This window comes from Manacus candei, unplaced genomic scaffold, assembly GCF_025592945.1.
Source record: "Manacus candei isolate 608988 ecotype Guabito, Panama unplaced genomic scaffold, ASM2559294v1 h1tg000052l, whole genome shotgun sequence".
In the NCBI taxonomy this organism is placed as follows: domain Eukaryota; kingdom Metazoa; phylum Chordata; class Aves; order Passeriformes; family Pipridae; genus Manacus; species Manacus candei.
The window spans coordinates 1,168,939-1,181,229 of record NW_026138100.1 but is presented as its reverse complement, the minus strand read 5'-3'; the positions used below and the strand labels follow the sequence as shown (position 1 = coordinate 1,181,229).

The 12,291-nt window shown below is 37.7% G+C and overlaps 1 protein-coding gene across 6 annotated transcripts in view; it reads right to left on the bottom strand.

Annotated features, from left to right (window-relative positions):
• Positions 1 to 2,896: 2,896 nt before the first annotated feature.
• PHACTR2 (phosphatase and actin regulator 2) overlaps positions 2,897 to 12,291 on the bottom strand; it is a 126,443-nt gene continuing 117,048 nt past the window's right edge. For 5 of the 6 annotated variants that reach the window (XM_051801524.1, XM_051801528.1, XM_051801527.1 and 2 more), the window contains 4 exons: positions 11,620 to 11,681; positions 10,482 to 10,619; positions 8,070 to 8,146; positions 2,897 to 4,444 (listed from right to left, as the gene is read on the bottom strand). In XM_051801524.1, coding sequence (XP_051657484.1) covers positions 4,429 to 4,444; positions 8,070 to 8,146; positions 10,482 to 10,619; positions 11,620 to 11,681 — 293 coding nt within the window. In that variant the 3' untranslated portion in view covers positions 2,897 to 4,428. Of the gene's footprint in view, positions 4,445 to 8,069; positions 8,147 to 10,481; positions 10,620 to 11,619; positions 11,682 to 12,291 lie in introns of those variants that run through there. The other variant, XR_007906929.1, reaches the window with a different exon arrangement.

Here is a 12,291-nt window from a genome sequence, read left to right as displayed (position 1 = left end):
AGTCTGTGCTGCCTGGATCTTCCTCCCACTTTATGATGATACAAAATTAGGGCTCAGATTAAATTTATAGTCAGGTTAATTGACTGCTGTTTTGAAACGAATTCTCTGATGTAGCTGTAGTAGTACTTGTTACAGCTCTGAGTTTGAAGCATTTCTACAGGAAACAAAGCACTAATCTCACCTGGAAGGAGTGGTCTAATGGTCTAATTTCTTAATATCAGGGGTGCTTTAATGCCTTTGTTTCACAGTTTTCATTTCATTTTCAAGTTAAAAAATAAGAAGTGGTCACCTGATAAGGTTTTTACATATCAACACTGAGGCTATGGTGCTTCTCTAAGAGGTACTTAGTGTGGCCAGAGCAGGTGGTGGGTATGCCCTGCCCCACACCACATCAGAGGTCAGGAAAGGCCACCACAGCAAGGGACATGGACAACTGTAGGTAAATGATAAACTCAACAAATAAATGCAGTCTTGTAGACCTACAAATGGCTGTGAACACTTTCAGTGATTTTGAAGAGATGGTGCTCCTGGTCCTAACATGTTTCAAATCACCAGTTGAAATGGTATTTAGCTTAAGTAATCATTAGCATTTAGTTTAATTTTTTTTTGTACTTGTTGAGTCAACATATATATTACAATTTGAGAAAATTCATATAGACTGTATTTCAGCTAAAAAGACTAATATGTATTACCTGAGAGAGACAAGAGACATTGTAGAATCATTTACATTTTTTATATGAAGAAGAAATTAGGATTTGATTAAGCATCCATTCTTTTGCACCCACAGCAACATGGTATGATGCATGATTCTACTGATAAACATGATATATGAGGTAATTTCAGAAACCACTACTTCAAGCTACTAATTTTCTCTTTGTATGGCTGTAGACATCTGAGTTCATATATGACTCTGTGGAACATTAGGTATAATATGTGTAAGGTTTGTCATATGTTGTGGATGACATTTAAATTATTTGTCCAGTTTGATAAAAATTAATATACTATTAATACCCTATTAGCCAGCTGGACTGTACTATGTGTCACATGGAAAGTGTTACTTTTGTTTTGCCTTTTCAGCATATTTTTATTTTTTCCTCGAGGACTACTCACTTATTAATTTCTCAGGACTTATCCTGATTTTTATCTTCTAACAGGCACGCGGCCCCATAGACAAGTATACAGCATATTATTTCCCATGGGCTGTTGATGCAACTTGAAGACATTTCAAATCATCGATACAGAGGGCTAGGAGATGCAGCAGAAACAGACTTCAGGCAGCTCAATAAGGTAAAGCAAACTTGCTTCACTTCGCATAGTGACATACCAAATTCTCACTATTTTTTATTGCATGGATAACACTTTCCAACTGTTGTTTTTCTGCCTGTTGATCTTTAGAATATAAAAATAGTATATACAATTCTATGTCTGTGTGTGGGTATAATACAAAATGGATAGTTTATAGTTCTAATTCTGCAAGCATACTACATTTTTACATAAGTTTCAATAAATCCTTTGTCCAGTTACATAAATTTGTTTAATTAGTTTGCTGAATTGTGGGTCAAAGAATGCATCTGATTATCATAAAAAATAAAAAGAAATTAAAAATTAACTCAGCATCTCCATCGAGGCTAGTGTTCTGCCTCTAGCAATGGCTTGTAGTGAATACTTTAAAAAAACCTCCAACCCCAGAAGGAGGATAGGAAAAGCCTAAATGATACCTCACCTAAGTATCCTCATTTCTTATGACATATTGCAGCTTGAAGAAGTCTGAGCTAGAAGTTGTATCCTCACCTTTGCATTTTAACTATTAAAATGAAAAGGCAGCACATAACTTTCCATCCATGCTCCAGGCCTAGAATAGAGGAATATGTTCTTGCAAAGTCAAGTATTTAACTTCATCCTAAGAGTTTAACAAGTTTTACTTTGCTTGTGTAACCCATATGTACCCTGGCACGTGAGAGGAGCTACTGTCTTATATAAAGTATATATAGTCTTACCTTATCTTTGTCCAAGTTATTCTGCCTGTGCAACAGCTATCCTTCTGCCTTTAGTATCTTGGCTGCTTTCAAGTGTTTTGATGGGATTAAGGCAACACTGAGGTCTATTTAATTGCTTCACTTGTTTCCTTTGAAGTGAAATACTGTGTTTTTTACTTCAAAGTCAACATAGTAGACCTTTATATGATTTTGGACGCACATTTCTAAATTTGGCAACATCAGCAAAAAAAAAAGTTTAAGCAGAACTCTTCTAGTGTAAGTTTTAAGTTTACTCATCAAATTCTAAAAATAAAAATTAGCATTGTACCAGAATTGCTGACAAACCTTAACTCTAATGGCTTGATAATTCCTGCATGATTTAGTGCCAAAGAATACATTTTCACTGCTTCCTTGATGTCAAAGTAGTGTTTCTGTATTTTTAAAATGATGGGCCTCCCAGAAGCTAAACTGTTTTCTGCAAATGGAATCCTAATGGCTCTTATTGATTCCATTAAAAAAGGAAGGTGCTGCTTGCTTTTCTTTACTACAAGCATGTAGATGGTTATTTTATTTCGTTATTGATATTTTGGGCCTTGTACCTCATTAGATTTTTTACTAAAATGTAAGGGATCCTAACGTCATAAAAATCTTCTTTAAAAATGGTTTACCAATCTCTTTAAAAATAATAGAGTGACGGCTGTTGGAATGCACTCTCCTGTTATTAGAAGTGCTCTTTGCTAAAATAATCCACCCCATTTATGCAAACCTGGTCTTGTTGTAAATAGCACTGAAGAGGGATATCTAATTTTAGCCACCAAATTGCCTTTCTGCCTTTAGGCTGACATCTAAAACAACAACCTTCAATTTTATAAACTAAAAACATTCCACAAGAATCTATTGCAGATTTACTGAGGTAAAAATCACATCTACACAGATCTTTTATTGCCAGAAAAGGAAATACTTACACTTCATAATTAAAAACTGAACAGGGCACATAAAAGACAAAAATAAATTGTAATATGTACACACATTAGAAAGGATAAATAGCAAATATACTGTAATACTGCATTAAAAGTATGCATATGTGAATTCCAGACCCACCCCCCAAATGTTGTGTACATTAATCAAAGGATAAATAAGTGCTAATATAAGACAGAAAATTTCTTAGTGTAAACAATGCCACGGGCTTTTTAATGGGCCTTTGGGCCAACTTAGAAAAATCATGTATTGCCTTTCACACTCCATACAACTTAATTTTAATAGTACTGTATTCACATATACTATTTCAAGATAGTATAAAAAATTACAAATCTAAGAAGCATTCTTCACACTGAACAAAAGCAGGCTGCAGACACTCCAAGGATTTTCCTTCACTTTTACAGGACCACTGGCTGAAGACATACTGATCATCTGGGAGTTCTTCCTCAAAGCAATGCAAGAGTCCTTAAATGGAAAAAGTCACATTAGTAATCACTCCTCAAGCATACTAGCAAAGACTTCTGTGCCTAATTTTATTCTGCTTTTGGATTCACACTGGCATGATGTCGAAGTCACCACTGCCTGCCATGATGAGAAAGATAATGATCCCTCTGGTTTGAATGGCAAGTGACAGACAGCAGGGAGTGTTTCTAAACATGAAGCATTTCATTGAACGTTATCAAACTTCAAATCCTCTTTATGTCTTTCTGAGGATCCAGAGTATGTTAACATTAAAAAACAAAAAATATGTGGCTTTTTCTGTATGAATGTTCAATGTATTTTCCTGAAGCATGCACATTGGGATTTTAAAAAAGACAGATGAGTTAATTTCTGGCAACTGTATTTACTGGCACCAAAGAAAATGACAGTTCTTCACTAAAGTACTGGTAACATGAGGACTTATGGCTTGCTGTCTTTTTAAGACAGGCTGTAGCCACTAAAAAAAACCAAATAAACATGCACAGTTGCTCACACACTCTTTTTTTTTTTCCTTTAAATAATTCTTCCCACTGTGCATCATTAGGCAGTTCCATCCATTCCACTTTTCTCTGTGGACTGACAAGTGAAGACTCTCTTCCCCCAGCTCTCAGTCCTTCTCACACAACCCCTCCCTCGCAGTTACCCTCAGTCACAACCCTATGAAATCTGATGAGTTCCTGGTAGCCAGGCTCTCAAGTGATTGTCTTCAGCACTTCCTGACTTGTGGAGCTCTGATGAAGAAGTCCACCAACTTGTCTGTGTGGGGTAGCCACAGACTGTGGTCTGTCTGAACACGGACAAATGCTTCACGTGAGTTCTCCTCCTAGACAAATCATTTGTCCATTGATAAAGACGAGGGCCACTTTCTTCATTAACGTGAGGGTAAACTGTAGCACACACTCATACTTAAGTTCCAGTGCAATCTCAGGTCTTCAGGATGCAATGATCTCCCAAAAGAAAACTGTTACATGAAATATGGGATGTGGTCAAACTGTTATGGACGATGAAACCTGAAAAGATAAATTAAAAAACTTGGAATTATATTATTTCAACTGAAAATGAACCTGATCCTCATCCTGCACTCATAGCTGTTTACTTTTTTGGCCCAAACAGAATTATTCCTGATTTTCCTGGTCTATGTGTGTTTAGAGGCACACCTATTATCACTCACTGTCCATCTCTCTCTACTTATAAAACCAAACAGGGATTTGGTGTGGCTCAAGCACTGGTGTATCACTGTCTGTCCATACCATTAACCTGTCACTGTGGTCCCTGGCATGGTTTGGCTTGGGTCAACCAGCTCTTTCAGGTACTGCCTGGGCGTGTTTGGCATCAGCACAGGACAACAGGCAAGCTGGGTATGGGGAAACGTCACCCTGTTTTGGCATGAGAGGGATAGGTTAATTGTATGAATTCAAGCTATGCCAAGCCTGCCTCAGGGCCAGAGAACAGTGTCCACTCTGTTTTGTTTGCCAGTATAGATTTAGCCATAATTGCATCCACTATTTGGATGACAGTAGCAACTATGGGAAAAGCTTTGATATAAGACTTAAATTTCTGGGTTTTAATCCTTGTGCAAAATGAGGCTAAAAAAAGGTTGCTTTTTTTTAAAGTAAGCAACAACTTTTATAGCACTGCAGATGCTTTCTTCCTATTTTCAACTGAGGCACATGAAGGCCCAAATATATCTCACTGTTTTTTAGGCTTTTAGGTAGAGCATGTACATTGCTCCAGATTGCCTGTATGATGGCTAGAGAGATGGATTGCTCCAAAAGGTGTCACCAACCTTTTCTACAATAAGTTAGGAACCTACAGCAATTGAAATTCTAACTCATCTTAAATGTAATGAATCCAAGCAAAAGGGTAAGAAGGACACCAGTATCAGGTTCTTAATGTATCTATCATCAGACATAAATATCTCTTTAAATGGCTTATAAAATGTATCTGTCCATAAAGTAGTAAAATATGCAACAGCTTGAAAAAAGGCACAGGTAATGATGCACATAATACAATGGATTTACCTAAGTTTTTGTTTGACACATTTTCTCTTAACAGTTCCAGAGAAGAGAAAACAAGCCACACATTACCCCACATTACAAGCTGATTCAGTACAATACAGGGATGCATTTCTCAAATAAAGGAGGTGTACACAAAAGCTGACATTCACAAGTATGCAGCTCATCTGCTAAGTGAAGGTACAGTGGACTGCAGTAAAGACATAGGGGTTTTGTATTTGTGTTGAACAATATAGTGGACTATATATAGCATTTCCATTAGAAACACTTTATTAACTAATATCCTCTTTCCAAACTTCTATGTATTTCTCTATTTTTAGAAACTTGGTTTCTTGGATTCTCTCATGAAATAACAGAAAGAATCAGTCTAAATTACTAGGAGTAGAAAAACAGTTAAACCCACAGGCATTGCTGTAAGTGATGAACAATTTTAATTTTCCATGTTTAAAATAAAATTTTAACAATTCAAATATGTTGTAAGTACTGATTAGAATATTAAAGCATCTTATATTTAATCTGTAATAATATAGGAAACCATATCCTATAAACTATTTTTTGTTTAGTAAGCAGCTTCGTTGTCTCATTCTATCACAGAACTTTATGAATAAGGCTTTGTTAACCAGCTGCCAATGCAAGTGCCTTTTGGTTTGCATTATTTCAGTGATCTCCTTGGAAAGAATCAATCTCTCTAGCTAGAGGCTTCTGTCTATGGTTTTCTTAAATCACTTTTTTTTTATCAATCCAAATGTAGCAGAAACTACATAATTTTTAATGAGAGGTCCCAGAGGAAATGGGATCTCTTTTTATTTTCAAAATTGCAATTGACTTAAAACATCTGCACCTTATTTTGCTCTTAATTAGCTTTTTCTAGTGTTACTCTTCTGACTTCCGTGCAGTGACTCCACAAAATGATCAGTGAAACAAAAGAGGGTGGAGAGGGAACAGAGAACCTGATTTCTCTCATGCTGAAATTCTTTCAGGACCCTATGGAACCATTGCCTGTATTTACCATTATTTGGCTGTGCCTATTTTTTGCTCCATTTTCCAAGGCCCTCTTTGAAAAAAATAATTCACTTTTTAACTGGTTTGTCACTCCACTGGATTCCTGGTTCAGGTTTCAAAAATCCAATTGTAATAAGTCTCAACTGTTTTCAAACCTCATGAAAAAATATCCGATTATTTTTGTATGACTCATGCCTATCTGTTACTTATGCTTCGATATTGCAGTGCAACTCAGGAAACACAACAATGTAAGCAGGGAGTTGGTTTCTATACCTGCTATTTTTATTCTCTACCTTGGGATGTCCTTTTTTTAAAAAGCGGTATTTTTATATATTCTGAAAAAGATACACTACCTAGTAGCTGAAGAGACAATTACATCAGAAGCCAAATGAAGATATACATCTCCATGTTTGAAAAGAACATTTTCTAATTGTCAGAATGTGACACTAAATTAAAACCTTGCCTCCTGTTTAATCTCCTGGCTTAGGTTTGCTGCCTGTGAAACTGGTTTGATTTTCTGAAAATGAATTTGTTCATGTTGTATCTACACAGAAGTAACTTTACATTATTATTAAAAAAAATATCCATGTTTTGGTGAGAAAGGAATCACTGAAGTTGTGAAATCAGGCAATGAAGCAGAAGAGGCATGAAACATCCATATCCCATTTTGAATTTTCCTGTTACGCACTCTTAAATTAGAAGGTTCACACTAGGATCCCTAGCTTGGATCCTGGGTTTGGTTGAAACAGTAACCAGAAACAGAAAGGATGCAGTCTCAGGCAATTATTTTTATTTGACTTAATTCTCTGTAGAAGCAAAGACAATAATACTGTGTACGCAACATTGGCTGATCCTAACATCAAGTTTTGCTTGCTGGTGTCCGTTTTCAGCCTTTGTAACTTCCAAGAAGCATGAACACATGCCACGGGGATGACAGGAAATGTCTCCCTCCCCCTAGGAATAACTGCCAAATTTTAAGGCCTGCTAAAAACTACGGACACTTCAGAGCTCTTGAAAACAATAATGCTTCAGACAACAATTTGGTGTTATCCAAAGCAGAGAATAAAACAAATCCAGATTAACAGATAAGAAGTGGCAAAAAGGGAATCTATCTTGTTCCCCAGAAACTGCTGCCAGGCACCTAGGTGACCCTTAGAAAGCTTGCCAAAAGACTGGCAAGCTTTTCTGAAGTTCAACACATCATATAGTTTTCACTTAGCAAATGCATCTACAAAAATGTATACTTTCATGAGCAAGGGAGTGCTGCCAGAGAAGGAAATCCCTTTATTTTTGTGCACTTGAGGACTACTAACTTTATCTGTGAGAACCACCGAGTTCTTTCAAAGGACTATTTTTTAGATGCCCCAAACAATCTTTTTCTGTGCAACCCATCCATTGCAGTCACCTTCACTGCTGTACCAACTAGAGATAGCATCAGCAACACTGGGAATTCTAACAGAATCACTGGGAATTCTAACAGAATCACTGATGAAATTCAAGGGGACTCATGGTAGGAATCCATACAAATCATGACACAGCTGCAGAGGACTTGCAGAAAGGCAGAGGGTTGCTGTCATGCCCATGTCTCACACTTATGCAAGAAGAGGGATTCACCCACCTGGTAAATTGCCGACTTTCCTCGTGTACTTCCATTTCTGTGCTTTTAAATTCATTCAGTTCTTTCCGTATTGCTGCCTAATAAATATGAAATTTGAATATTAATTTGAAATATGAATATGAATATGAAATATGAATTTTAAGGAAAGTAATGAATATGAAAGGAACCTTTTGCACTTTCCTTACAGTTCCCATTTCAAGTCTCCCTTACTATAATCCACAGCTCTCACACATTTCTGATCATCAACATGAATTACTTTTTTCAATTACAGCTGTTTGAAGCAGTCTTACAGTACAAAGAAACCCAAAGCATCAAGCACCAACAATAAACAAAGAAACACCAAATCTACTTCAACGGGTGAACCAAGCCCCCACTGAAATACGAAATACGGCACTTCCTACAGACAAAAATGAGCAAGGGATTGGGTTACTTTGCAATCACTTGATGGATATGCAGCCAGGAGGGGGATGTATCTCCAGGCACAGCCCCTGAGGAGCTGGTGAGTCACTCCACCTGCACAGGCACTGTGCACACAGCAGGGGCCTTGTCTCTATCTCCCCACTGGAATCAGGTCTTCAGGAATGCAAGATGAACAGGAATTTTTTTAAAGTGGAATTAGTCATTTAGTTTGATTAGTTTTATGTAAAGTGTCACGAAATATTTGGACTTGTGTTTTCAGTTGGCAGATACTGAGGAACAGCAAAAATTCAGTACATTTGTAAATGCTTTGTTGCTTATGTTGAGAGACTACTGATAAGCAATTTACTTCATCAAGTAATAAATATAATTTCTGAAATATTCCAATATGCTACAAGGGATTTTATTTCTATGCCACATGCCTTCCTACCTTTACTGTGAAAGGAAATGGCAGTTTATTCTTACTCTTTTCTTTCACTATTTTAAATAAAGACAGTATCATTTCATTAAGCCCTGAAGAAATGTCATCTGGTGTGTATCTTTTCAATGCAGAACAGGCAAGCAGCATGATAGAATTATAGCATCACCAGACTGCAGTCTCATAAATGAGAAACTTCATTTTAAGCAGGGGATGGTTCTGTTTAGCCACAACAGCATGCTTACATGAAACTGCTGTTATAGCTAGGAAAGGGGCAGCAATTTCTGAGCACCAAATCAGCAGGAAAGACACTAGAGCTCCAGCTCCTTAATATAGTTACAGTACAATTTTCTGCTCCCACTGGAATTAGAAGAATGACTTCCCTGGGAAAAAAAACGAGTGAGGGAGTTTCCAGGCAACCCTGGGTATGCCTTTCTGCTAAGGCCAACAAACATGGGGCTCACAGAACCAGCCCTGGGCACCTGTTCATTACAAAGTTAATTGAAATTAAAAACTGCTATACTGAAGTAGGTAGAAAACTCCATTGTTTTTAATAGTTCAGTGTACCCTGGCTGGACTCAGGTCAAAGTGGAGGAGCTGGGTGCTCTAATCTCCCACACACTATGTGAGGATTAGACAGTGCTCAGCACCTCCCAGAAACAACACATACAAACACTTCTGGCTACATTTTTAATGTCTCCATCTTGACTTGATATGAGATTCTCATTTGATTGTAAGATGAGCTGGCAGTTTTTTAATATTAATATTAAAAAATGCAAGCTGAAATAAAATTAGTGCTTCACCATGTTGAGCTAAAAGACAGTGAGTGCTTGCACATGTCGCTTTTCATGTCAAGCACATGTCATCGGACTTCCATAAAAGTAGGTTCAGATCCACTGCTAAAAGGGCCAGTACTTTTTGCTACCTAAATCCTACAGCTTTCCTTTTTAAGTTCCTTTCCTATTAAGTGGTATAGGATGGAAATGGAAGAGTATTTTATGGTAATCTTTGATCTCTTTTTCAAATGAGAGTCACAGAATCTTTTGTCTCATCATTTGTAGTTAGGTAGAGGAACTATAAGCTGTACGTTTTAGGCAAATTGTGCATGCAGTGCAGCTTCATGGCAAATTTCCCATGAAGCTGCACTGCATGCACGCAGTCAGCTCCTGCACTGGTTGTTGTGGCCAAGATCCCTGAGGAGGATAAGGCAGCTTCTACCTTTTTGCACTCATATGAGTTGCAAAAGTAACTCTCAGTGGCAGAATTCACCTGAATTCCACAGGTCAGGGCCACCTTTGCTAAGCATTTATCTGGCTTAGCAAGGATTTAAAAATTAGAAAAACTAGGAAAAAAGATTAGAAATTCTGGGCTGAACTGTCGTAACAGAGGTGGCAAATATGCTCTTAGTGGGCACTTGAGTGGGTTTTCTTATCTGCAAGCAATAGTACCATGACAATCTCGCTGTCTCCAGCAGATGTCATTGGTGATGCTGGCATCAAGAGAATGTAAACCAGAGGAAAACTCCACAAAAAATAACAGATGCAAGCATTTTCTTATAATCTACATTTGTCCCTTGCCTTGTCTGCAGGAGTTAGCCTGGCCCAAGGCTTGTCAGCACGACGGTCATAATCCGGAGAATCCGTGACTTCCACATACTCGTTAAATCGAAGGATTCTTCTTGCTTGAAGTTCAGCCACTGTAGGCCTCAGACTGAGCTGTAAGCAGGAGGCAGAAAATAATACACTTAATAAGATGAAATAAAGTTAAACAAAATCCGGGGGTATGATGAAATCTCAAGAGAACTTTAATGGTATTTCTAAATAGGGTCACTTTCAGGTGTCTATAAAAAGGCACCATCCCGGGAGTGCTGCACAGGAATGGGGAGGCAGTACAACCTAATTTTTTCAATTATAAAAATAGTCTCCGTCAGGCAGGTCACAGGGAATCATGACAGTTATCCCTGAAATATTAATTGCGACTTTGCAACTGTCACAGCATTTACTCCACTAGGTCATTTGCATCAATGATTATACAGTTTGCTGTGTTAAACTGTAATACTGAAATAAGCAGGATTTGGAACTACCTGCCTAACTAAAAAAATTGGTTTTGACCATCTGGGGGTCATTATGATGCCAAATTGTTTCGCTCACCTCAAACAATATTCACTTTAATTAACTAAGGATGATCATATTAAGGAAACTGTATTTTTGCAGAGAAGAGCAGACTAGAGATACTTATGAAAACTCCCCACATCCTGTCCCAGAACAGCAGACCCATAACTGCTCCATTTCCAGGGACAATGAGCATGATCCCACCTGCAGAAGCTAGGACCACCAATGTGGTTAGAAGATCGGTGAAGGGATTTTGTAGGGCTTACATTGCTTTGCTGCCCCCTTCACTGCTCTAAGATCTACAGGTGTGGCTGCCCTCCAACATATGTGACAGCTCACAGAGGAAACGTGTCACTTATCTCCCCTGCTTACACAGACAAATATTAAGCATGGCCAGACTCTGTATGCTTTTCCAGCTGTGGGAAACTGGACAGGATGGAGTTTCCCCCAAGACAGATTTGGCTTGTACTGCTTTTTAAGCAGATTTCTAATCTGGGGATATGACTGATGGACATCTGAAGTAATGTCTACACAATGATTTTTAGACTCTTATAAAACATAATTCTATTTTCACGAATACACAATACAAAAAACACATCATCACCTTTCTACTGAGTCTACGTTTTATTTCTCTTTTGGCTTCCTGTTCCTCTTCTTCATTCTTCTCTGTTTTCAGAAGAGATAAAAAGGAGTGAATATTTAAGTATTATAACTGCACATAATGTATATCTGTTGGTTGAAAGCTTCAGAACTTTAAGTCCTGGCTCACATTTCCTCATATTTCTGGATGGTGCTGCACGTGTTGTCTGCTTTTTGGCTTTTCTTTGCTCTCATTCTTTTCCCTATCCGCATTTCCCCCGATTCTGTAGACATCTCAAGTCAACTGTGGGTCATGAGCACAGCAAAGAGGAGGTGCCCGTCATTTCCTTTCTGTGCATCAGCAAGCAAGTACCCTGAAAGACCTGCCTAATGTTTCAGTTAATTATTTTAACAAAAAACTCACTGTTGCTTTTACTTCCAACATGCCATCTCTTGACTTTAGAGTGAGAGTCTAGTTATTCATAAGTGTCAAGAAAAAAGTTTGCTCTGAGTATTTAATCAGACAAGCATCTTCTACTGCTACAGGACACAATGAATCAATGAAATTTGTTTCACTGTCATTTGTTAGTGCAAATTGGTTTTATTACTTAAATTTTTTTTTCTTGGTTAAGGGCCACTGGCTATACCAGATAAATGAGTTCAGCACAAATATACACGTGCATTTTTGGAATGTATT